We start from the raw sequence: 22529 nt of genomic DNA, 5'->3' as shown, positions 1-22529 counted from the left end.
GCGCTGGGGCCACTGAACCATCCTTCCTCTGCCCCAGCTGCTTCCTCTGCCCGGCCCCGTGCCCTGCTCGCCGGGGGGGCTTCCTGCTCGCCACCGGCCACCGCTTCGACCCCCGGGGCTCCCGCAGCCCTGCCCGGGGGGGCCCGGGGGTGTCCCCTCAGCCCACCTTAAGGCAGCAGCGCACCGGGCTGACCCTCCAGAAGCAAGTTCGCTCCGGGCCGGGCGGTGCTGGCTTCGCCCCCCGCCGCCGGGGAGGCGACCTTAAACCGGGGCTGCTCGGGGCGGGGGGGGGCCGGGGGGTGTCTCCGAGCCGGGGCCGGCCCCATCCCGCCCCGGTGCCACGGCAACGGCGGCGGGGAGGCGGGGAGGCAGGGGCGGCTCCGCTCGGCTCCGCTCGGCACCGGGGCATGCGCCCGCCCGGGGCCCCGCCGCGGCGGCCCCGTCTGCGGAGCCCGAGCCCGGGGCCCGGCCGGGTGGGTGGCGGCGGGGGCCGTGGGTGCGGGTGCTCTCCGCCCGCGGGCGGGAGGAGGCGGGAGCCCAGCCCTCCTTCCTCATTTTGGGGCTGAAAAGAGCGATTTCCTTCTCCAGCTGCAGGTTTTTTTTTAAAAAAAAAAAAGGCAAAAAAAAAAAAAAAAAAAAAAGCGAAGCCCGGAGCCGGAGCCGCGCTCTGAAGCCTCTCTGGTCTCTGCCTCCCAGACAGAGCCGACGATGGAGCCGCTTCCCCGCCGGGCCGCCTGGCCGCTGACCTGCCTGGTGCTGCTCTCCCTGCGCGGCGGTGCAGGTAAGTCACGGCTCCGACCTGCCCCCGCCGGCCCCTCCTGCTTTGGCTTTTTCTTTTCCTTGGGTTTGGGTTGTTTTTTTTTTTTTTTTTTTTGTAATCTTTTCCCTTTCCCCTCCATCCTTGGCTCTCCTCTCTGCTGCCCCTCCGCCGCGCACCTCCCGGCCGCGACATGATGCCGTCGCGCTGCGCACGGTTGGTTTGACCTTTCCGTGCGATGACCTAGAGCGCGGCGATGGCAGAGGGGAGCTCGGCTGCTCCTCTGGAAGCAAACTTCAAGGCAGACATTCCCCTTGCCAGCGAGACGAGCGAATTAGGCAGGGGCATGAAGAGGCATGTCGTTTCCACCCATTTGCTAGCACCCCCTGCCAGCTATGGGAGAGGCAAATCTCTGCAAGCAGCCGAAATTCCCACTCGGAGGCTGCCTGGAGATGGGGAGAATGGCAGAGCGGGCAAGGGGAGGCTCCGGCGAGGGCAGCCTGCCTCCTCTGCCAGGAACTTGTTTTTCTTGCTGCCTCCTGCTTTACCCCTGCCTGTCTGCAGTTCTTGCTGCTCTACCCAACTGTTGAGCACCGAAGCGGTGGGATTGCACCATCCTCCCAGGCACCTTGTGCCACCCAGCCCTGCTGCAAGCACCGGCCCCGGGCCACCGCGGGCTGCTGCTGCTGGCCCCCCAGGTGCCCCAGCCCTCCCCGGGGCTCGTGCCTCCGCCGGTCCCTTATAACAGTTTGGGGATGCAGCGCGAGAAGGGACGATCGGAGCCCGTGCCGCTCCCCGGCTCTTTCCCTTCCCTCACGAGCAGCGGGAAGTTTCTTGCCCCGCCAGGAGCGAAGCCTTGCGGTGGCTGCTGCTTTCAAGGATGTTTCCTTTCTAGGCTGTTTCGTTTCGGTGCTCTTCGTCTCGGGCGATACTGCTAAGGAATCGCTCTCCTTCTTGCCCAGCGCTGTCTGCACCTCCGGGGAGGGACGGGGCTTTTTGTGCAAGCCTCCTGAGGCGGGAGCAATGCACGGTCAGGAGCATCTGGCTGCTGAGCTTTTTGCCTGGTCTGGCCAAATTTCAGACCTTCCAGCCGGATCCCACTACAAATAGCCCAGCCCAGGCTCCCACGCAGGTGAAACGCTCTCCTGCGTGGGGGAAAACCACATTCTCCCAGGCCCATCGGAAATATTTACCGTCAAAGCTTTACTTGGGCAGAGAGTTGAGCGCAAACTTGAGCTGAAAGCAAATGCTTTCGGCACAACACTCCTTGCTTTGAGTTGCCTGATCACAACTGAGAAGTGTTGGCCCCAAGCTGAAAACTCCCAGTTGCTGAAAGCCAAGAAGGCTTTGGCGGCGAGCGCAGCTTCTTAGTGAACCGCTGCGATTTCCTGCCACAAAAGAATGGCTCCAGCAAAGCTCTTGAGTTTAATTAAACGTGGCCTTGGAGGGAGAACCCCATTTTTCCAAGCCAGCCGTAGGAAAAGAACCATCCTGGGGCAGAAAGCCCTGGGTTGCGAGGTGGTTTGCGTCCCTAATTTCAGGTGTAAGCATGCAGATCTTTTTTTTGTTCCCATGCGGTGGAGACCCTGCGGCGAACCCTCCTGGGCCACGGCTCAGGCTAAGCCTGAACTCCAGAAGAGCTGGCCCAGGCTCCTGCTGCCGGCGGGCGGCTGCTGAGAGCGCTGCTGCAGAAGCAAAGAGGAGAAGGGAAGGTCCTGCAGGAGATCATGCTGTAGGGCAAAGGGGAGCGAGATGCTGGGAAGCCAAATTGCAAAGCCCCGTTGCAAAATCCGTGCTGTGCAGGACCCTTCCGTGCAGGTGTTTCTCGACGGAGGGGTTCAGCTGCACTTCCCGGAGCCTCCTCTGAAGAGGAGAGCTGTTTGGTTGTGGGACTCTGGCTTTTAAGCTGAATTTCTGTTAATGCTGTAGGAGGGAAAGCTTGCAAATGATGGCTGCGCGTGAGCTGAGGCTTCCTCTGATGTCACGTATGTAAAATATAGCCTTTACTATAACCATCCGCTCTGGGATCTGCATAGTGCTCGACAGCTACCCCCGGGTCTTGTCTTCCCCTGGACTGCAGATTCCAGGCCCTTTTTATAGGGAGCACCTGTCAGCTTCCCCCGCGGGCAGCCCTGCTGCAGGTGAAATTCCAGCAGGATTATTTTGGGGCTTCTCTCGCCCATCGGCCCGTTCCTTCGGCGAGTGACTGGGGGGCTCCGCATGCCGGTGGCCAGCTGCACGTTGCTTCTGGAGCACGCGGCCCTCCCCTCGCCATCCCGGAGCTCCTTACCCGGCTCCTTCAGAAGAAAAAAAAAATCTATTTTTATCAGGAAGCATCCGAGCAGCCTCTCCTGAATTAAACCCCGGCCTCTTGCAATCTGTTCGGTATCGAATACTTCAAAAGGTGGAATACAGGAAAAAAATGTGTTACCGAGATGGAAAACTTGCACCGCAGTGGGAGAGCCGGGGATTATTTTGTTCTCAAATTAAACTGACTAACGGGAAGGAGGCTCTGCCAGACCAGGCGCAGCACGACGCCTGCGCTCGTGCCTCTTCTCCAGGCTGGAAGTGCTCTGGGTCCACGTTGCGAGGGTGCTCCCACCTACGTGGGAACTGTCGGGTGGCGATTTTCAGGGCTCTAAAACCCTTTGCTAATTCTGGAGTGTAGGACAGAGCGGATTACAGGGTCAGAGCACCCAAACTCCCCTTGATCTTGGTGGCAAAAGGATTGCGCTCTGACTCTGGGTGGTTTGAAATCGAAGAAAGTAGTGTCATCGCGTGGCACTGTGGACGTGCAGGTGGGAAGCAGGTTTGCACTGAAGCGGTGCTTGCGGCGAGAACTCGCGGTGTCTCGCGTCTTTGCAGCATGAAGACCCCCTGCAATCCCGCTCCCGGTGCACAAGGACGTCGTGAGCGTGCAGGGCTCGCACACGCTGCTGGCAAATACCTGCTGGGAGGGGGCTCGGTGGGGCTCCTGGCCCCGCTGCTCCCCAGGGCGAGCACCCAGAAAGGGGAAGGAGGAGAGACATCTTCTGCTGGGTGCAAGGAGAAGCTGCCTTCAGGAGGAAGGGAGGAAAGGAGCTTCAGTGGAAACTTTGCATTTTCTAACTTGCATATTCTGGGGTTTTCTGTCAACTTCCCCTTTGTGTTTTCCCATCGCAGGGGGGCTGGGGCATTGCTCTGCACGCCGCTGCGGGAGTTCGAAGGTGTTTCCGAGCACATGGTGGGTCAGGCTGGTCCTGGCGCAGGGCTGGTGGGCGCAGGGTAGGCAGGTGGAGAAGTGGGGCGGTCTGACGGGGACTCGTGCTCCTCGGCTGGGAGGTGTGAGCGGGCTTAGTTAAGGCAGCGTGGTGTTACTGTGGCTATGTCATGGCTGAAGCTCACGTGTTATAGATCTGCAAACCCTGAATGGGGTGGACTGAAGAGCACTGGCCGAGCAGAGCCACATGTGAAAGTCTCTAAAGTAGCCTGGTGGCTCACAACAGAACACATGGAAAACACCCAAAAGCCACGTTTTAGTCCTATGCGAGAGGCTACCTAGAGCCACGCGGCGTTATCCACGATGACCTGAGAGTCTGAGAGCTGCCGGCAAAGGCCTCTGGCAGGCGGCACAGGCAGCAGCACGAAGCCCTTTGCTCCCGGCTGCTCTTGGGGCCGCTCTGGGAGCAGCAGCACCGTCGGAAAAGCCCTGCATGGCAGCAGCCCCGCTGCAGCAGCACCTCCGGCAGCCCGGCACCGGACAACAGCGCGCGCCCGGCCTGCAAATCCCTCGGCACGGGGAGCAGGCAGGACGCTCGCACGCCGCTGCCCGTCGAGGAGGTGATGTGGGCTCGGCGGTGCGAGATGCACGCAGGCCGTCTGCAGCCCGGCTGCAAACGTGGGCTTTACGTTGCTGCCTGCAAAGGTAAATCCCCGTGACCCCAGGAAGGCAGGAGCCTTGTGCCGAGGCTGCGGTGAGCGACAACCCAGCCACGCGCAGTTTAACTGCCCGGTGCTTTTGCGGATGTTGCTCTGAGACTCCGTCTCTGCGACCAAGAGACGTGCTTTGGGGTTGAGCAATGCCCGTGCCGCTCGCCCCGACCATGCTCTGGTGTTGGGGTCTGCTCCGGGACCCCAAACCAGGCGTTTCCCCCGTCTCGCTCCCCTCCGGCATGGCGTGTGCCTCCTGTGGAGATGGGCCGATGGAGAGAGGGAGGATGAAGAGGAAGCGCTGGGCTCGCTGCGGGCTGGGCTCAGGTATGTGCGGCGGCGCTGGCCCCTCTGAGCAGGGCAGCTTTCCCCGGCGTGGGGGATCTTTGAGGGGACGTGGGGGTCACCACCCTGCAGAAGTCTTTTATGCAGGATTGCAGAGGGGAGCAGCGAGAAACACGTTCATCGTGGGGCGCAGAGCCCCTGCGGCAGGGAGGGGGCCTGGTATCCGGCCCCCGTTTCCCACGGCCCTTGCGGTGTTGCAATGCCGCACGCTAACGAGCGGTGAGACAACGCGGGCTCTGTTTGCCCAACTCGGTGGAGCGAGCAATTAGCACCGCGACCACCCTGGGCGTGCAGAGGGGCTGGGGGTGCCGGTGCCCGGAGCAGCCCGGTCCCCTGCCTGTGTCACGTCCCCGTGGGGGGGCTTGGCGAGAGGCGCGTGGTGCTTCTGTGCTTTCAAACTTCCTCTACGTGTTTCTCAACCGCCTCTTGCGAAAGGTCCGGCAGCAGCCGGCGATGGAGAAGCTCAGGAGATGCCGCAGCAGCGGAGCCAGCTGTGCGCGCCCTGCGCCGCTGCCGTGCTCTGCGCGTGGGGTGCATCGGCCCCCACCGAGGGCAGGGGCTCGGCTCCGGCACGGCTCCCCTGGGTTCCGATGCCACCCAAGAAACACGGGCTTGTCTTGCAGAAGCCCAGACTGCTGCTGCTCAGGCAGAAGACTGAGGCTCAGCCTGAACGACCCGCTCGGATGTGATACAAACCAGGTTTCCGTCCTTCTGTGCTTGTCTTCTGGGACACGCTTGTCTAGGTGTTGAGTGCTGCTACCACGTTAGCCTTGACGTGGCTTCGAAGGGAAATGCCAAGGGCTGAAGCTTTCCGCTGCGAGCATCAGCCTGCGCTGGGGATGCAGTGGGCTAATGCCCTGGGCAAAAAGCCTTTAACTTGAGGAATCTGGAGAAACTGTGCTCCTGGTAACTCTGATCATAGAGATCGAGTAATTGCAGAGGCAGTGAGAACATCAGGGTAGATTAAATACTGCTGGAAGTCAGAAGGGATTAACAGCTGCCAGAAATCCTCTCCAGGCTCTGTGGGAGCCAGCCGTGGCCCGGAGGGGTCAGAGGAGTTTGTCCTACAGCAGGTCCTCCCGGGAGCATCCAGCCAAGGGCTTTGTCCCATCCTGGGGATGGCTGCGGGGGTGCCACGGGCAGTCTTGTTGCTGCCCTGTGTTTTTCTGGTGTGAAAGATGTGGGGTGCAGCTGCAGCCCTCCAGCCAACAAGGCTGGTCCGTACGCTCCCAGTGCCGCTCAGCTGCAGCAGGAGTTACCTGCTCAGACACGCCGGTCTCTGCGTGACGGTGACGCCGGTCTCTGCGTGACGGTGACGCCGGTTCTGCATGCCACTTGCCAGCTCCGAGCCCGCAGCGCCCGGCCCCTGTTATCAGCAGGCGGATTTAAGGGATTCTCCCACCTCTGTCCCGTGTTGCTTAAAAATGCTCCTTTAAGCAATGACCTGTATTGAAATCTCATTCAATTGCAATAACTAACATATCGGCATGGCAAGCGCTGCCGAAATTAACCCCTCGAGGAGCCGTGCAGGCCACGGGGCGGCTGTCTCTGCTGCTCCAGCTGTTTTGAGGGAGCGGGGAGCAGCGGCATCGCTGGTTCCCGTGGGGCTGAGCCAGCCGTTCCTGGTGCATCACGCCTGACCGGCAGCGAGCTCGGACCCCCATCCCTCCCGGCTCTGGCTGCAGATCCACCCAAGGTGGATTTTGTTACTGGCGTTCCCGCAGGGAGAGCGGAGCCCCTGCGATTTTCCTGGAGACCTTGGGAGTTTCTCCCTGCCTGACCGTGCATGCGGGAAGGTGTGTTGGCACCCATGGGTGCGTAGGTGAGGGGGCATTTGGGACGGCGGCTTTCTGTTTGTGTGGCGAGGTGCAAGACGGTCAGCGGGGTTAGGGAGCCGCTTTACTGAGATGCTTCGAAGGGAACTGCTCTCCTCTGTCGGTGACGAGCAGGAATGGCGTCTGCCCGACTGTCACTGGCTTTGGCTAATGGCTGTGCTCCGCTGGAACGAATCGGGGCTTGGATTCAATGCAGAAATGGGAGAGATCTGCAGCTGCGAGGGGAGCTTGCTTTTTGGAGTGCCTTGTATTTTGTGCCCTTATTTTCTCCTGCCTGACAAAGCCAAGCGGCCATGGGAGGCGGCACGGCGTGCCGGCAGGCGCAGGCAGCTGGGATTTGCTCAATGTTTTAGCTGTACAGAGCACAACACGCGGTCACCCAGCAAAGCTCCGGCCGGCTCCGCTGCCGAGACCTGCGGGCAGAGGTCTGTGCCCGCTGCAGTAACCGCAGCCTCTCCCGCGGGCTCCCCGGTGCTGGCGCAGCCCTGCTGCCTGTGGTCCCCGCTAACCAGGGCCGTGTGCTCGGCCTGTCCCGCGGCCAGGGAGGCAGGCGGGGAGCCGGGCCGGGTGCGCGGTGCCAGATGAGATTTGGTCTGTTTTTTCCCCAGGTGCGGGTGCCCCGGCGGGTCAGGGCTTCCAGCTGCATCAGCCCCAGGACAAGGTGTCGGTGGCAGCGGGGCAGACGCTCAACCTGACCTGCACCACGTCTGGAGATGGTCCCCCTGGTCCTGTGGCGTGGCTGAAGGGCTGGGGCAGTGGGAACCAGACCGTCTATGACCAGAAGGGCTCCTTCCCCCGCGTGACGAGGGTAGTGGCTGAGTCCAACACGGACTTCAGCATCCGCATCAGGGACGTTGGCCCTGAGGATTCCGGCACCTATTACTGCGTGAGGTTCCGCAAATCGGTGGATGATGTGGATGAGGTGTTTCAGCGTGGAAGGGGCACGGAGGTGTCCGTACAAGGTGAGTGGGGCCCCCGGAGCAGCTCCCGGTGGGAACCAGCCCAGCCGGGCACAGCCCCCGGCACAGCCTGGCCCATCGCGGCCCGGTGGGCTCTGCTCGGGGCGAGCGGGGATGGGGAAGGGGCTTGGGGGGCAGCTCCAGGAGAGGGAGGCTCCTGTGGGCCGTCCCCGGGTGCATCCGTGCCCCCACGGGAGACCCCGCTCCCTGCAGCCCCGGGGCCGGGCAGGGTGGTAGAGCCGGCTCTGACGGCCCCACACTCTTCCCCGCAGCCAAACCCACTCCCCCGGTCATGTCCTGGTCCGGCCGCAGAGTGGTGCCGGGGCAGTCGGTGTCTGTCACCTGCGAAGCTGGAGGGTTCTTCCCCAAAGACATCACGGTGAAATGGCTCAAGGACGGGGCCCCGATCACGGCTCAGCAGCCCCAGATCACCCCATGGCCGACGAAATCCTCCTTCAACATGTCCAGCACCGTGACGGTGACGCTGCAGGAGGACGATGTCCGCTCGCGGCTCACCTGCGAGATAGAGCACCCCACGCTGCCGGCCCCGGTGACGGGGACGTACCAGCTCAGCGAAGCCCTGCGAGGTGAGGGCCGGGTGGGGGCCGGCGCTCGGGGCGCCCAGCTCCCGTGGGGCTGGGGGTCCTGGGGCAGGGACAGGGCGCCCCGCGGGCGGCAGAGCCGGGGGACGCCGGGCACCAGGAGCTGCTTTTCTTCCCAGTCCCCCCCCGTGTCAGCGTGGCCCCTGACGCACCGAGCCCCGTTAAGGTGAACAAGACCGTGAACTTCACCTGCCACGTGAAGGGGTTTTACCCGGGAGACGTGGCCGTCACCTGGCTGGAGAACGGGACGGAGATGAAGGTGGAGAACATCCCCCAGCCGGAGGAGAACCAGCGGGGCTTGTTCGATCTGAGCAGCCTGGTGGAGGTCAAAGCGACGGAGGAGAAGAACGGGTCCGAGTTCACCTGCCGAGTGGTGCACGATGCCCAGGAGCCCATCAGCAAGACGGCTGCCCTGTGGATCGCTGCCCCAGCCAGGGAGGGAGAACTCGGCGACTTGTCCCAGACAGGCAACGGTGCGTGAGAGCCGCTGGGATGCGGTCCCTGCTGGGGCAGCTTTAGGATGTCACCCCCCGAGAAAGCTCAAAGTCCCACCAGAATCCTGTTCAAGGACACGAAATCTCCATATTGCTGGGCTGGGGCGGGGGTGATGCTGGCCTGTACCAAGCTGTCATCCTCGATGCTTCAGGTGTCACCAGGCCAACCCCAGCTGTAAGGCTGCAGGGACTCGGTCGGTGCCAGCGTTTTCAGGTACTGAAGTGACCTTTTTCGTTCATGTTTCAGCCAATTTGCTCACCATCTATATCGTGGTGGGAGTGATCTGCACTGTGCTGGCGCTGCTGGTGGCTGCAATTCTTTACCTCATCTGGGCAAAGCAGAGCAAGGGTAAGGAAACCAAGTGCCCAGCAAGGAAGCAGCTGCTCCCGACCCCCTTCTCCCTCTCTCTGGAGCATCAGTGCCTGGACGCTGAGTTCACGGCTGTGCTGCTGCAGCTCCTGCCCAAAGGGGAGGACGGCGCAGAGCTGACCGGGTTGTTTGCAGGCTGCAGGGAAACCTCTGCCTGGTGCCGCCATGTGCCAGTGCCTGCCAGGAGCAGGGTCAAATGTGCTCGTTATTCCCTGTGCCTAAAACATCTGACACCCCCCTGCACCTCCTGCTCTCTGCCAGGAGCAGTCCTGCAGTAAATGGAGTGAAACTCCAGAAAACTGCAGCCACTTGCCTCTGGGAAAAGATGCGGATCCGCTCTTGCAGCGGTCTCTGCGCGTGGGCTCGCGTGCCTGGTGAAGCGAGGCGGGGGGGTTACGTTGTTTCCTGAACTATTTCTTTCCTGAACTATTTCTTTTCCAGCAGGTAAAAGCTCGCCATCTGCTAGGTAAGTGCCAATCTCCTCTAGGCACTGAGTAACCCGCAGGCACTCTGAGCTGGACGCCTCCAGCCTGCAAACGGGGCCCCTTGGGATCCGGATGGAGCCGGATCCCGAAAAGCTTGCTGTGCAAAGGAAGGCAGGAGCGCAGGCTCTGCTGATCTCCCTGGTTGCGGTTCCGCCCCTGTGGTGATCTTGTACCCAAATGTTTGGCTTTTGGCGAGGCTGAACAAGTTGGGTGGGAGCCGGGTCTCCAGCCTGCAGACATATAGCTGGACCAGCACGCGAGCAAATGCTCGCTTGGTGAGGACTTGTCCTGCTCGGGGCTGCGGCAAGGACCTTGTTTTGCATCTGAACCCCCCAGCTGCTCCGTGATTCGGGACGAGGCAACAGGGCACTCGATCTGACTTGGTTTGTTTCCCCCTTTCAGGTTACACGAGCCGGAGAAGAGCAGCGAGGCCACTACCCAGGTGTGTCGCTTCGCCCCGGGGAGGGAGAGCACCAGAGGCGGGAGCCAGGGTGGTGGTTCCTGGGCGAAACATCTCGGTGGCTCCGGCGAGGGTGGTGGTTCCCCTGCGAAACACCTCAATGTCTCCACGCTGTGGCTGGAGAGGGAAGAGAGGCTGCCCCAGGGAGGGGGTAGCCATTTCCCAGCATCTTTTCTGCCTTCGTCCTCTTTCCTCCTCCTCCTCCTCCTCCTCCCAGGAAAGTCTGGGTTTGTGCTGCCTGGAGAACCAGCTGTGCGATACCCAGCCAGGCTATTTGTGGCGTTCTTTTGGCATTTGGTGACGCAGTTATGAGCAAAGTCGTGATCAGCAGCAATCTGTCCGTCCCAGCCAGCCTCTGCCAGCTCCACGTGGGCAGCGCTGGGCAGGCTGGCCCCTGCCCATCCCTGCCAGGACGGGGCGACGGGACGGCCGCAGTGGTGGCTCTTGAATCGCAGTTGTGGCTCTGAAGCCTGTCGGTGGCAGCTGTGGCTGGTGATTTGAAGACGTAGCATGGGGTAAAGCATTGCTGCGGGGTTGTCCCAGCCGGCTGCTGGCATCGTTCCCCCCGTACAAGCAGAGACCGCGCTGTCCCAGGTGGAGCCGCAGCAGGATTGACTTCAGCGTGGGGCTTTGGGTTGGTGCATGGGGTGGGCACGGGTGGCTCCTCACTCGTCCTCCCAGAGGAGGAACTCTTGGTGTCTCGCACAGGAATCCGACCCCAACAACCTGACCTACGCGGACCTGAACTTCGACAGAGAGAGGAAGAGCGTCCGCCGGATGGTGGAGATGAGCCAGCAGTCGGAGTACGCCTGCATCCAGACCAGCCAGGCGCCCGCCGGCGATGACAACCTCACCTACGCTGACCTGGACATGGTGCATCTTAGCAAGGCGCCCAAGCGGCCGGCCCCGTGCCCCGAGGAGGCCGGCTCTGAGTACGCCAGCGTCCAGATCCCAAGGAAGTGAGCAGGGCTGCAGCGGCTGCCGGGACCCCCTGCCCCGCGGGGAGCTGCCCTGCTCCTCCCCGGGAGGATTTTCTTGGAAGCACTGAGAGTGGTGTGAAGAAGCGCTGCGGTACCTGTGGTTTGAGGTGGAAATGGAGTCCGTGTTACTGTGGGAGTCAGCTCCTATCCAGAGACCTGATTTTTGGAGGCAGCTTGGTCCTGGGTCTGCTGGCTCCATCCCTTCGGGATCCCCCTGCAGCCACGGCGGCCGCTCAGCCTCGGTGCGCCGGGTTTGCCCATAAGTGGGTTAAGCCAGCAGAGCAGCGGCTCCTTGGGAAGCTCCGGCCGGGCTGAGGGGACAGGGACAGTGCCTCCACGCCGGCTCCCGTGGGGATGCCTCTGCCCGGCCGGGCTCGCACGCTTCCCGCGGCCGCCCCGACCCCGCAGGGACCGGCCGCAGCCCCCGTGCTGCCTTCTGGGGGTCTATGCTGCCAGCGCATGGAAAACAGACTCTGGCTTTAAAGGAAGGACCTCAGTGTCTGCCTCTCTTTTCCCAAGTGTCCCTTCTGCGGGACCTCGGTCTCGCACCAAGGCCAATGAGGCTGGGAAGGCCGGCGAGCCGAGCCCCCCTGCTGCGGGCTTTCCCCTGTCCTGCCGCCCACGGAGGCTCCAGAACCGCTCCCCGGCACTGAGCATCCTCCTCCTCCTCTTCCTCCTCCGCACAGCCTTGCCCCGCTCCGGGACCCACCAGTGCTGCCCCAGGCTTGTACAAAGCGCGCAGCTCCGCGCCTGCCGGGCTGCAGGTGCCCCTGCCAGCCCGCTTCCCCCGGGAGCTCCCTGCAGGTACCGTGTAACATGTTTTGACTGTTTGACATGTAACTGTTAATTTTTAGAGCTAAAACCCCATGTTTTGTGTTGTACGTGGGTGTACTGCTGTGTACTTAACACTAGAATAAGATGTGCAAAATTAAGACCGTGGCCTCAGTAAAAACTCCTAAGCCCCGTAGAGTTTAAAACAGATTTACGCAGCCCCCCCGGCTCTGCCGTGGGGGCCGGGCAGGCTCCCCCCAGCCCACCCCTGGGGACAAGTGTCTTCCATGTGACCCCTCCCCGGGCCACCGCCGGGGCCACCACCCTGTGTCGGCTCCTGCAGCACCCGGGTGGCCTTGCAGCGGCGGGCGCGCATGGGGCTGGCCCCCCACGGCTGCTGGGGGGCCGGGCGGCCCTGGGATGCTTTGAGAACGATGTGACTGCTTTTTTTTTTTTTTTTTTTTTTTTTTTTTGCTTGCAAGATATTTTTATAATAAAAGTGTAAAGTCCTGTGCTGCTCCTGCACATCAGCGGGTCCCCGTGCGCAGGGTGGTCACCCCATCAGCTGCCCTGGGGGTGAATGGTGGGGTGGAGGTCAGCATGTCCTGCAGCGAGGAGCGGGGGCCTCATCCTGCACAGCCCCGCGGGGTGCTGCAGGGGAAGATGGCAGCAGCAGGAGGAGGCTGAGGCTGGGATGGGGGCTGTGGCGATGCTCCCTCTGGGCAGCGTGAGGAGGGGAGAACAGAGCGGGGTCTGGCTGCCCGTCTGCACGCAGCCCTGCTGCATCTTCGGGTGCCCCTTTCCATGGGAGGTGAGCTGGGGTGCCCAAACTGGGGGGCACGCAGGCTGGGTGCTAGCTGCAGCCTGTGCCACGGGTGAGCTGAGCGTGCCAGTGCTCTGCAGTGCCCTCCCTGCTTCACCACCCCAGAGCTGACAGCTTGGCTGCGTCTGGCACGCAAACCGCGTCTCGCTGGGGCTGGGAACCGTGGCGCGAGGCTTCCTGCGGCGATGAGCAAGGGGGAGGGCGAGGCTATGAAGAAGCTCAAAAGGGAACTTGCTGCCCGGGCTGGGCTTTCTCAGCACTGAGCTGCTGCCAGCAGGGTCCCAGCATCCTCAAAGTGTGAGTGGGAAGGGGACAGCGTGGTCACTGCCCTCGGCATGGCTGCCCCTTCCCGGCTGGGGCAGCTGCTGGGATTCCCAAGGGAGCCTCCCCTGGGTGCTGCTGGGGGTGAGCGGGTGGCCCTGTGCCCCGCATGCACCCGGGCTGGGCTGAGCATCCCTGCCCTGCCCCTGCTCGGCACCGGGGGCCCTGCCTGCCCTGGGGCATGGCTCCGGGGGCAGCAGCCAGGGGTGCATGGGGTCCCACATCCCCTTTGGCACCAATGGTGCGGGGAGGGTACCACCGCTGCTGCCGGCAGGTCTTGCAGCTGGCACCCCTGGCACCCCAGCCCTGGGCGCCCATGGCCCCCTAGCCCACCCCCCAGGCCCCGGCTTGGGGTGCACGGTCCCCTCATGCCAAGGGCTTGATCTGCCCCAGGGAGCCCTGCACCGTGGACAAAGCCGACGCTCGGCACCCGGCACAGCTTTGGCTTTGTTGGCATCTGCCTTTTATTGGCTGCGGGGGGAGCAGGGGCCGGGGTGTGGGTCTGACCCTGCCTCGGGGGTTGTTCTCAGAAGGGGAAGCCCAGGGGGGACCCCGTGGGTGCTGGGACAGGTGCGACGCGGTGAACGGCTCGGGGAGGGGAGTCGGGGTTGTCCTCAGCCGGCTGCCTGCCCCGGTGATGGTGCCGTGGTGCGAGCTCTGCCCAGCCGCCTCTCCCACAGCCGTACTGGCTGCTCAGGCCATCTCCCAGCCCAGAGGGCCTCATCCTGCCCCAGCTCATCCTTCCCGCTGCTCAGAGGCCGTTGGCCCATATATCAGCTGTGATGGTTTCCAGGCCCTGCTGCGCTTCTACAGCCGCAGGAGGGTGGAGGATGCGTGTCCCGGGGAGCCCGGGGGTTGGACCCACAGCCGGAGCGGTGGCACTGTCCCCTTGATGCACGGGGTCCCTAAGGGACGGGCAGGTGAACCGGAGAGGGACAACTGGGGATGAGGTCCCGTGGTCTGCTGGGGGGACGAGGCAGGGATGACGCCGGCCACGCTGGGCTGGGCAGGGGATGGGGCCGGGGGTGACGGCGCAGTCCGGACTGGCAGCGTGGGGACCGTGGTGCCGCCCATCCCATGGCCGGCTCTATAGGTCCAAGACTTCCCCTGAGTAGGCGCTGGGGTCCTCGTCCGACCGCGTGGTCACCTTGAACTGCCGCCGCAGGAAGCCCCCGTAGCGCTTCTGATTGTCCCACTTGAGCTTGGGCCGGATCCGGCGCATGAAGCCGCCGTAACGCTTGTGCAGCTCTGCCAGCTCCTGCCCCTCGGCCCCGGCACCCGTGGGCTTCTCGCCCCCTTCGCCTGCCGGCCCCGGGTAGTCCTCGGGGGCTGCCCGCTCCCCCGGCTTGCGGCCGAAGCCCCCGAACTTCTTGCTGAGGCCGCCCTTGCTGTGGGCGTTCTCGCGCAGCAGGGAGAGCAGCTTCCCCTTGGCCATCTTCTTCATGAAGCCCCCATAGCGCTTGGCCGGTGCCGGTGGCAGCTCCCCGGGACCCGGCTCCTGCTCCGGCTCTGCCTTGTCCTCTGCCTCCCGAGGGGACGGGTCTGTCCCTTCGGCCGGGTCTGTCCCTTCGGCCAGGGCCACCAGCGGGGCCAGGAGCACCAGCGCCTTCCTGCACGTCTCCCACTCGGGGCCGGGCGGTGAGGAGCCCTGGCACTCCCGCAGGCACATCTGCAAGACAGCGGCCGCAGTGGCCCCAGGGCGCCCACCGCTCAGGGTGACCCCCTGCCTTCCTCCCACCCCACCCAGGGGGTGCCCCCCCCCCCCCGAGCCCAGGGGTCCGCACCCACTGTGCTGCGAAGCTCAGCAAGGAGCTGAAGCTTGCACATTCCCAGCACCCTGGGGTGCCCATGACCACCACCCTGGCAGCACCCAGCTCTGCCGACCATGCACCGGCACCCACGACGCCCTCGCTGCTGTGACCCCCTGGCTAACGGCTGCGTGGGGCCAGCACTCACCAGGGGCCAGACGCTGCTCTCGGCGCTGTGGGTCTGGACTGCGCAGAGGGAGCACTGGGTCACGCAGTTGGCAGATGCCACCGCAGCCAGGGAGAGGCAGAGCACCAGCACCAGCGCCCGCCGCGCCATCTCACCCCGCAGCCGCTGCCTGGGGAGGGCGAGACAGCACAGAGCCCATCACCTTCCCCGCGCCAGCCCCGGAGAGTCCATCGCCACCCCGCTGGCACCCTCGGCATGGGGCACCTACTGCATCCACCTGCGTGGCTGCTCCTGGGGACGTGCACCGGGACCTGTGCCCATGACTCACCTCCGGCAGCTGCTCCTGGGTCCCAGGGCAGGGAGAGAAGGGGACAGAAGTGACCCGTGGGGACGCCGCAGGATGCGATCCCTTACCCTGGCTGCAGCCTGGTCCTTGGCACAAGCCCTGAGCTGCGGCCAGGACCCTGGGGCCACCAAGGTCCACGGGCCAGGGACCACCATCCCATCCCATCCCATCCCATCCCATCCCATCCCATCCCATCCCATCCCATCCCATCCCATCCCATCTCCTCCGTCGCTCCTTCCGTACCGCTGGAAAGAGAAGCCCCTTTTTTACCTTAGCATTGAGTTTCTCTGCAATATTGCGATCGCCGTGTTTGTGCGGCGCGGAGGGGATGAATCACCGGCTCTCCCCCTTGGCCTTGGGGAATAAAAGCGCTGCGATTGGAGCCACCAGCAGAAGGGGACGGGGGGATGCCACCACCCGGTACAGACTCACCCCAGGTGCTGCACCCTGCGCCGGGCTCCCCTCCCTCCCACCCGCCGCTTCTGCTTGGCTGGTGCAGCAGGAGGGAGGGAGAAAAAGCCAGATTTCAGGTGCAAGCCTACCTGCAAGCCGCGATCGCCATCCTTCAGCCTGCCGGGAGCCGTGCCGGAGCCTCACCTCCGTGGCCGAGGCCAGGGAGGGCTGAACACAGGGTGCAATGGCTGGGAGAGGGGCTGTGCTGGCGGCAGTGCCCGCTGCCACTCCAGAACCCCCCGGGCGAGGCTGGAGGGGCCGGTGCTGGCCCCAGCTGCAGTGCCGCAGGACCGCGGTGCCACCGGGACCACGACGGCCCCGGGAGCGAGAGCCGACCCCAAGGGGGTGCGCTGGCAGCGAGCACCCCCCTGCCTCCTTGGCTGCTTTTATCTGGGGGGGAAAGGCATGACCCAGAGGGATCTGTTACACATTAATGACGCATATTAGAGACTATTGTATTCTCCAGCAGTATCTGTTAATGTACTGTAATTGGTACTGACGAAGAAATGTTAATGCCACAGTATTAATTCGTGCTAGATTAAAATTTAATTTGAATTATCTGCACCATCGTATGTCAAGCTGTTGGCATTCCTCGGCTGCGCCGCACACCGGCTCCGTGCAGCCCTGAGTGCATCGCCCCGATGGCCCTGGCAGAGCGGTGGGCACCGGGGCAGGCAGATGCCCAGGATGGGCGCGGGCACAGCGGGACCTCAGCCAGCCTTCGCCGCTGAGATGCAGCGATGGTCCCTTATTGCCTCGCCGCCACCGAGGCAGCACCGATGAGCGAGGACTCACCAGCCGCGCAGGTAGGTGCCAGCTGCAGCACCCAGGGGAACGAAGCTCCCAAGAGCAACGCCGGCTGCTTCCAGCAGTCCCACTGGGAACCTTTTTCCCCCCCTTTTCCCACCTGCTTCCCCTCCCTTGCCCCTGCCGCGCTCCTCTGCTGCCAGCGGCCCCGTGCCCTGCTGCAGCCGAAGAATCGGGGACTTCATGGCACTCGGGGAGCTGCAGCTCTCCAGGGCACAGCGGGGCCAGGGACCCTGCATTCCCGGGCACCCTGCGACATCCCACTGCCAACGTACCTGGGCCAGGCAGTGCCACGAACGCCCCTGCGGCGCTCTGCCTGCTCCTGCTGCGGGGGTGAGGAGGGACCGGCAAAACTGGGGCAGGAAAAGGGGAGAAAAACAAAGGGCTTTGGACAAAAGCAAAAAGCAGCAGCAGACAAAGGGAGGAAGAAGAAAAGCAGAGTTAGAGCTCGATCCTGTGTTACCTGGAGGAGCCCTGAGGCTCCGGAGCCGGCCCTCCTGCAGAAATGCCACAGGATCACGGAGCGTCTGGCAATGCCAGCGGTCCCGGCCACCACAGCACCCTCAGCACGTCCTACCTGTGTCAGGCATCTGCCGGGGTCCCCTCCTCCCTCGTCCTCTTTCCACTCGAGTTTTCGGTGCCCAGGCTTTGCTCGTGCCTGGAAAGCCCTGAGGTGTGTCCGTGCACCCCGGGGGCTGGTTACAGACTTGGCGGCCCAAGGAGGGACGGGGAATTGGGACTGTGTGTGCCAGGCGGCACAGAGACCGATCCCCCCGTTCTGATTAACCTGTGATTATTGCTAGTGAGGGATGCGAACAGCTCTCCGAGGCTGAGCAGGTCTCTCCTCCCACACAGGTCTAACTCAGGCGGGTTAAGACCCTGAAGAGATTTCTGGTGGAGAAGAAAAATCACCTTCCAGCCGTTCCTTTCCTTGCCTTTAAAAATGACCTGGAAACGCCTTCAGGACAAGGCTTCTCAAAAAAGCCGATGACTTTTGGAAGAGAATCACTGCAAAACCCAGCACTGTGGCCGCCGCCGCTGCCCGAGCCAAGTGGGGGGAGACAGAAACCTCCCCCCATCCTCTCCCCCTGCTCCCTTTGTCCCTCTGAGCCCTGGGTTGTCCCCACCGTGAGTGTGGCAGACGTGGCATCGGCATCGAAACGAACCCCAGCAAAGCTCTGGACAGCGGTTCGTGGGCTACGAAACCACTCGAGGGATGAGAGCAGCACCTGCAGCCAGGCAGGAGCCCCTCAAAATAACGCAACAAGCCCAACCGTGAGCTCGGGGAGTGTTTTTAAAGAGAGTCACTCTTTGGTGCGCAGGAGCGATACCCCAGCTGCGCCCACGCGATGGGAGCAGGATGGCGACCCTGGCAGCCCTACCTGCCGCTGCTTCCCGTCCCACCGAGCACCCACTTCGCCGATCAGGATGGGTCGTGGGTGGTAGGGGTCCCTCTGCGGGTGTCAGGCTGAGCCGGTCATCGGCAGCGGTGGCGGTGGCAAGGCCACGCTGGCTGGTGGCCCCGTGGCGGTGCCCGGGGTGCCTGCCGGACTCGCCGCCCGCCGGCTCACACCCCGCTTTTATGGCCACGGAGTCTCCTCCTGTGGCGGGGCCCGGCTGCGTTCGGCGCCGCGGAGCCAATCGGGGCGAGGGAAGCTGTGAATAATCAGCCCCGCAGCATCCTCGCCACCTCCCGAGCACGCTCTCCCGCTGTGCCAGGGCCTCCCCGCAGCTCCCCACCCGCCGCAGGGGCTGGGGTGCACGTCCCACCACTGCACCACCACCGGCCGCATCCCTTGGGGACCCCCGTTGGGGCCAGCCTCCGTCCTCGGTGCCGAAATGCGTGCCCCAAACGCGGGAGGTGGCAGGGGACCGGGATGGGGGTTGTTTCCCCCGCAGCTGCGTGCCGGAGGAGTTTGGCTGCCGGGGGTGTGAATCCTCCCTGGGCATCAAATTCAAATCCTGCCCAAGAAGGAGGGGGTGCGAAGCCCTGACCCCCACCCCGCTCCCCGTCTGGGGAGAGGCACCGTCCTCGTGCCGATCTCGGGGAGAGGAGTGAGCCCGTCCGAAGCCGCCGGGAAGGGTGAGAGGGTCTTCACGCCCCGGGAAAGGCCGGTGCCCCCCGCCCCAGCCAGCCCGGCTGCGGTTGGGCAGCAAAGCCCTCGCAGGGGAACCCCCCCACCTCCACACTGTCGGGGCTCAGCCACCCCAGGCTTCCCCCCCGTCCCCCCTCCTGCTGAGGACAAAGCCAACGAGATGAGCCAAAGGGGCCGGGGGAGCGGGGTGGGGGTGTGGAGACCCCCCCCTTCCCAGCTCAGCCCTGATTCCTCTTCACGCATTTCCAAGCCTGATTTGGGGGTGAGGGAGGGCAGCGCTGGGCAATGCCGGGGCACCCCCCGCGTCCACGCACCGCGCTCCCCCTGCACGCTGTCCCAGCAGCGGTGCGGGGCCGGGGGGCCGGGGCACAGACCCCGCGGGGCCAGGCCAGCCCGTCCCGTCCCCTGCGGCCCCGGTGGGTGCAAGCGCATCCCACGCGCTGCCGGCAGCGCAGCCCGTCCTCTCGCCTTGAAGACGGAGCTATTTTTATCGGAGCTCAAGAGGGATGTTTCCCAGCAACCTGCCTTTCTCCCCGGCTCAAACACCAGCTGCCGGACCCGGTGCCCCCTGCTCAGCCCTCCCGGCGCTGGCGAGGGGCGCGGGGGCCATCGGCATGGCCGGGACCCTCCACTGGGCACCCAGTAGCCACAGCCGGGCAAGCAGGGCAGCCTGCGCATGGTCCCCCATCCCCAAGGTTGGTGGCTGCCTCCACTAGCACCCATGTTTGGGGTGCCAGGCTCTGCTCCCCAGAAAGCACATGGGACCCCACAGCTTTTGCTTGGAGGAGGATTGTAGCTCGCCCGGGCTGGGGCTGTACCAGCACGGAGGGACCGAGGGAGCAGGGCACGGGGAGGGGACGAGGCAAGGGCATCCTGCATCTCCCCAGGGCCCACGGAGGAGACGTCCCCTGTGGGACCCATCCTGGGAGACGGCAGCGCTGCGGTGAGGGGGGACGGAGCTCGGGCCCCACGGGGGGCACAGGCAGAGGGCAGCCACGGCCCCCCCTCGCTGTGGCGTGCCGGGCTGTGCAGGCACAGAACAAAGCCGAGAAGAACAAAACGCAGCTGCAAACCACCACAGAGACACTCAGCCGGGGGCTGCGGGCATCCCCCGGGCAGGTTTAACCCTTGCTGCTGGGAGTAGTGGTCCTGCGGGCACCACAGACACAGTGGGAAGGAGCATTTCTTCCACCAAAACCATTATTTCTATCAAATAGCCCTCCCAAACCCAAGAAGTCCATCCCTAAAGCCCGGCCTCCCTCGTTCAACCTGCCGTTACGCAGGCAAATGGCTCCGTCCAGGAGCCGTGTCTCCGGGTGAGAGCAACGGCATCGCCCCAAAGGCCGGTGCCTGCCCGGGGACATGGAGCGCGGAGGGGAGCAGCGTGGCCATGGCCGCCGCCACCTCCCCACCCCAAAAGCAGACCCGCTTGCAGCGGCTCCCCCGGAGCCCAGCGGCTCGGGGTGCGGCCGCCTTCCCGTGCAGGGTAATTGCACCGGTGGGAGATGCGCTTCTGGAGACGGAGCCCTGCGGGCACAGAGAGAAAAGTCGTTTGTGATAAGGTTCCTTCCTCAGGGCTGATTCCCTTCGCGCCGGGAGGGAGGTCGAGTTACTCCTCTCCCCGGAGCAGAGTCGTCTTATTTTCTACGTGTGCCGCAGATGTGCTGAGCTGGGCGAGAGGGTCCTGCGGGCAGGCGGGGGGGTGACAGGGTCCCCCCCAGGAAAGGAGCTGCGAGCGAGCCCACCCACCAGCGAGTTTAATTAATATTCATCTGTTGCTCTCTAATGGGAAACTGTCTCTGAGTCACACTGACATTTCCCTGGGACAATGGTAATTAAGCACCTGGGTAAGAGAAATGTGCAGTAATAGAAAAGTTAAGTTTTCTTAACTGCATGAGTGAAAAGCGGGTTTGGCGAGGAGGGGGCCGAGCGTGCGTACCAGGCTGCCGCGAAAGCAAGTGGGAGTTAATGGCAGCTAACGTCACACGGCGCTGCCGCTCTGCCCCGACGCCCCCAGGCCAGACGGGGCACCTCGAGGGTGCCCGGCTCCCCATCCTGCGATGGGGCACCTTGAGGGTGCCCGGCTCCCCATCCCGCGATGGGGCAAATTGTCCCCGCGGGCGGGATGAGCTCTGCCAGCCGCCTGGGCTGTCCCTGAGCATCCCATGGGAAGGCAGTCGCTCCGCTGCTGTTCCTCCAGCACCGTCAGCTTTATCCTATTCAGCGGCTTTTCCAGAAACGGCTCCATTGCTCGCTCTCCCCCCTGGCCCTGAAGTGACGGCGGCTGCCGCGGGCAGGGCGGGAGGTGGCCTTCCCGCAGGCAGATGTGGGCATGGGGCGGCAAAGGCTGCCTGCGGCTGCTGCCGGCTGTGGGGCGAGGGATGCGCCGGCCGTATTGCGTGGGCCAGGAGAGGCCCCGACAGCTCCGTGGGGAGAACTGCCCGGGGGGGCTAAGCCTGGGGGTCTGCTCCCAACCGCCGGTGGGAGCCAGGCAGTCTCCGATCAACCGTGACAGCACCAGAGCGAACCTCCAGTGGCTGCACCGGCACGATCTGGAGGCAGATGCCAGGCGGGTGGCGCGGAGCAGAGGGAGGTCACCGCTGCAGGGGACATGGCAGCAGGCAGAACAGCGGTGTGGGACCGGGAGCCGATTCAGCCCCTGCCTGCATCACGCCATGGTGGCTCGAGGTCACCGCGCAGCCCAGGTGGGCACGCATGTGGGCACGTGGCGACCTCCCTGCGTGGGCGGGAGGCACAAGTGGCCACTCGACACCGGTACAAAAAGCGTAGCCCACGTTAACATGACGAGTCACGCCGCTGCCATCGTTCCTGCCGCCGGCACGCACTGCGCCAGGCTGCCGAGCGGCACCAGGAGCACGGGGCTGCGGCACGGCCCCCTCATCCCCCGGCCAGGAGGTGAAGTGGCTCCATTTAAAAGCAAATTGAGTTCAAACCACTTGCAGGAGCTGCAGCCGTGCCGCCGTGCCGCAGAGGGTCAGCCCCGCCGTGGGAGCCAGCACCCACCCTGGGTGCGGGTGGCTCTGGGTGTCTCCGTCTCCCCCGGGGGGGACCAGCGTGATGCAGCTCACAGCTGCTGCGGGCTGCGCGATCGGAGTGGCACACGCCTCACACCTGAGTCAAGAAACCAGGAATTTTTCGAGCTCCTCCATGACCTGGCCCCGCAGATGCTCTCCTTGACCGTCCGCAGAGCGCCGGCCGCTAACGGCACCCGTGCGCGGGGCAGGAAAACACGGGGGAGAGCGGCTGGAAGCAACCCCGTCGGGGGGTTTGGTCGCCGTTCCCCCCTGCAGCCCACCAGGAGCGAAGCCCCGGGCCCGGGGGCTGCCGGCTGCCCACCCCCAGCAGCCCCGGGCCCAGCAGCCCGGTGCCAGGATCAGACCCCCCCGCAGCGCCCGGGGTGGCAGGTGGCGACGAAGCCCCCGGCCGGGGGGTGAGGAGCGGTTTGGGGACGGTGTGTGGGGCAGGGACCCTGCCCGCGGCGACCCGGCCCACGGGCGCCCCCGAACCCCGCTGCACCAGCGCCCGCCCGGCCCCCGGAGCAGCAGGGCGATGCCCGCCGGGACCTCAGGGGCTTTCCCGGGGAACTTCCAGCTGGAAACCCCCGGTGAGCCCCGGGAGCGGGGTCGGACCGACCCGGGCAGGGTGAGGGCAGCGCCCGGGAGGGGCCCCCGAACGCCCCCGGGGTTCTCAAACCGCCCCCGAGCCCCGCACCCGCTCTTCCCGCTGCGGTGCACGGCCCCGGTGCACCGATCCCCCCTGC

The 22529-nt window shown here is 64.4% G+C and overlaps 2 protein-coding genes across 5 annotated transcripts; one reads left to right on the top strand and one right to left on the bottom strand.

Annotated features, from left to right (window-relative positions):
* The first annotated feature begins 354 nt into the window (after nucleotides 1-354).
* Nucleotides 355-12128, top strand: LOC104020053 (tyrosine-protein phosphatase non-receptor type substrate 1). 3 transcript variants are annotated; one of them, XM_087750366.1, is made up of 9 exons: nucleotides 355-473; nucleotides 697-781; nucleotides 7455-7808; nucleotides 8078-8392; nucleotides 8527-8880; nucleotides 9149-9250; nucleotides 9716-9737; nucleotides 10159-10198; nucleotides 10925-12128. In XM_087750366.1, the coding sequence occupies exons 1-9, from the start codon at nucleotides 408-410 to the stop codon at nucleotides 11177-11179; spliced, it is 1593 nt and encodes a 530-aa protein (XP_087606492.1). In that variant the 5' UTR covers nucleotides 355-407; the 3' UTR covers nucleotides 11180-12128. The 3 variants fall into 3 exon arrangements, with proteins under 3 accessions (XP_087606492.1, XP_087606491.1, XP_087606493.1); XM_087750365.1 differs by having other exon boundaries at nucleotides 9713-9737; XM_087750367.1 differs by lacking the exon at nucleotides 355-473 and having other exon boundaries at nucleotides 623-781; nucleotides 9713-9737.
* A 412-nt stretch (nucleotides 12129-12540) lies between these two features.
* On the bottom strand, nucleotides 12541-18192 carry PDYN (prodynorphin). 2 transcript variants are annotated; one of them, XM_087750016.1, is made up of 3 exons: nucleotides 18035-18192; nucleotides 15068-15215; nucleotides 12541-14780 (listed from the first exon to the last, which is right to left on the bottom strand). In XM_087750016.1, the coding sequence occupies exons 2-3, from the start codon at nucleotides 15194-15196 to the stop codon at nucleotides 14199-14201; spliced, it is 711 nt and encodes a 236-aa protein (XP_087606142.1). In that variant the 5' UTR covers nucleotides 15197-15215; nucleotides 18035-18192; the 3' UTR covers nucleotides 12541-14198. The 2 variants fall into 2 exon arrangements, with proteins under 2 accessions (XP_087606142.1, XP_087606143.1); XM_087750017.1 differs by lacking the exon at nucleotides 18035-18192 and adding an exon at nucleotides 15315-16358.
* Between the last annotated feature and the right edge of the window lie 4337 nt (nucleotides 18193-22529).

This window comes from Nipponia nippon, unplaced genomic scaffold (assembly GCF_047370975.1).
Source record: "Nipponia nippon isolate SJK-2023a ecotype South Korea unplaced genomic scaffold, ASM4737097v1 scaffold_13, whole genome shotgun sequence".
Classification (NCBI taxonomy): Eukaryota; Metazoa; Chordata; class Aves; order Pelecaniformes; family Threskiornithidae; genus Nipponia; species Nipponia nippon.
This window is presented reverse-complemented; position numbering and strand designations above follow the sequence as displayed.

Bases quoted from the DNA above. Each gene is read 5' to 3' on its own strand.
- LOC104020053 (XM_087750365.1), top strand. From the start codon at position 408: ATGCGCCCGCCCGGGGCCCCGCCGCGGCGGCCCCGTCTGCGGAGCCCG. The intron at 782-7,454 runs GTAAGTCACGGC...TTTTTTCCCCAG, and splicing joins CTCCCTGCGCGGCGGTGCAG to GTGCGGGTGCCCCGGCGGGT. The intron at 9,251-9,712 runs GTAAGGAAACCA...TTTCTTTTCCAG, and splicing joins CTGGGCAAAGCAGAGCAAGG to CAGGTAAAAGCTCGCCATCT.
- PDYN (XM_087750017.1), bottom strand. From the start codon at position 15,367: ATGGGCACAGGTCCCGGTGCACGTCCCCAGGAGCAGCCACGCAGGTGG. The intron at 15,216-15,314 runs GTAGGTGCCCCA...CGCCCTCCCCAG, and splicing joins CAGCCACGCAGGTGGATGCA to GCAGCGGCTGCGGGGTGAGA. The intron at 14,781-15,067 runs GTGAGTGCTGGC...GCTGTCTTGCAG, and splicing joins AGAGCAGCGTCTGGCCCCTG to ATGTGCCTGCGGGAGTGCCA.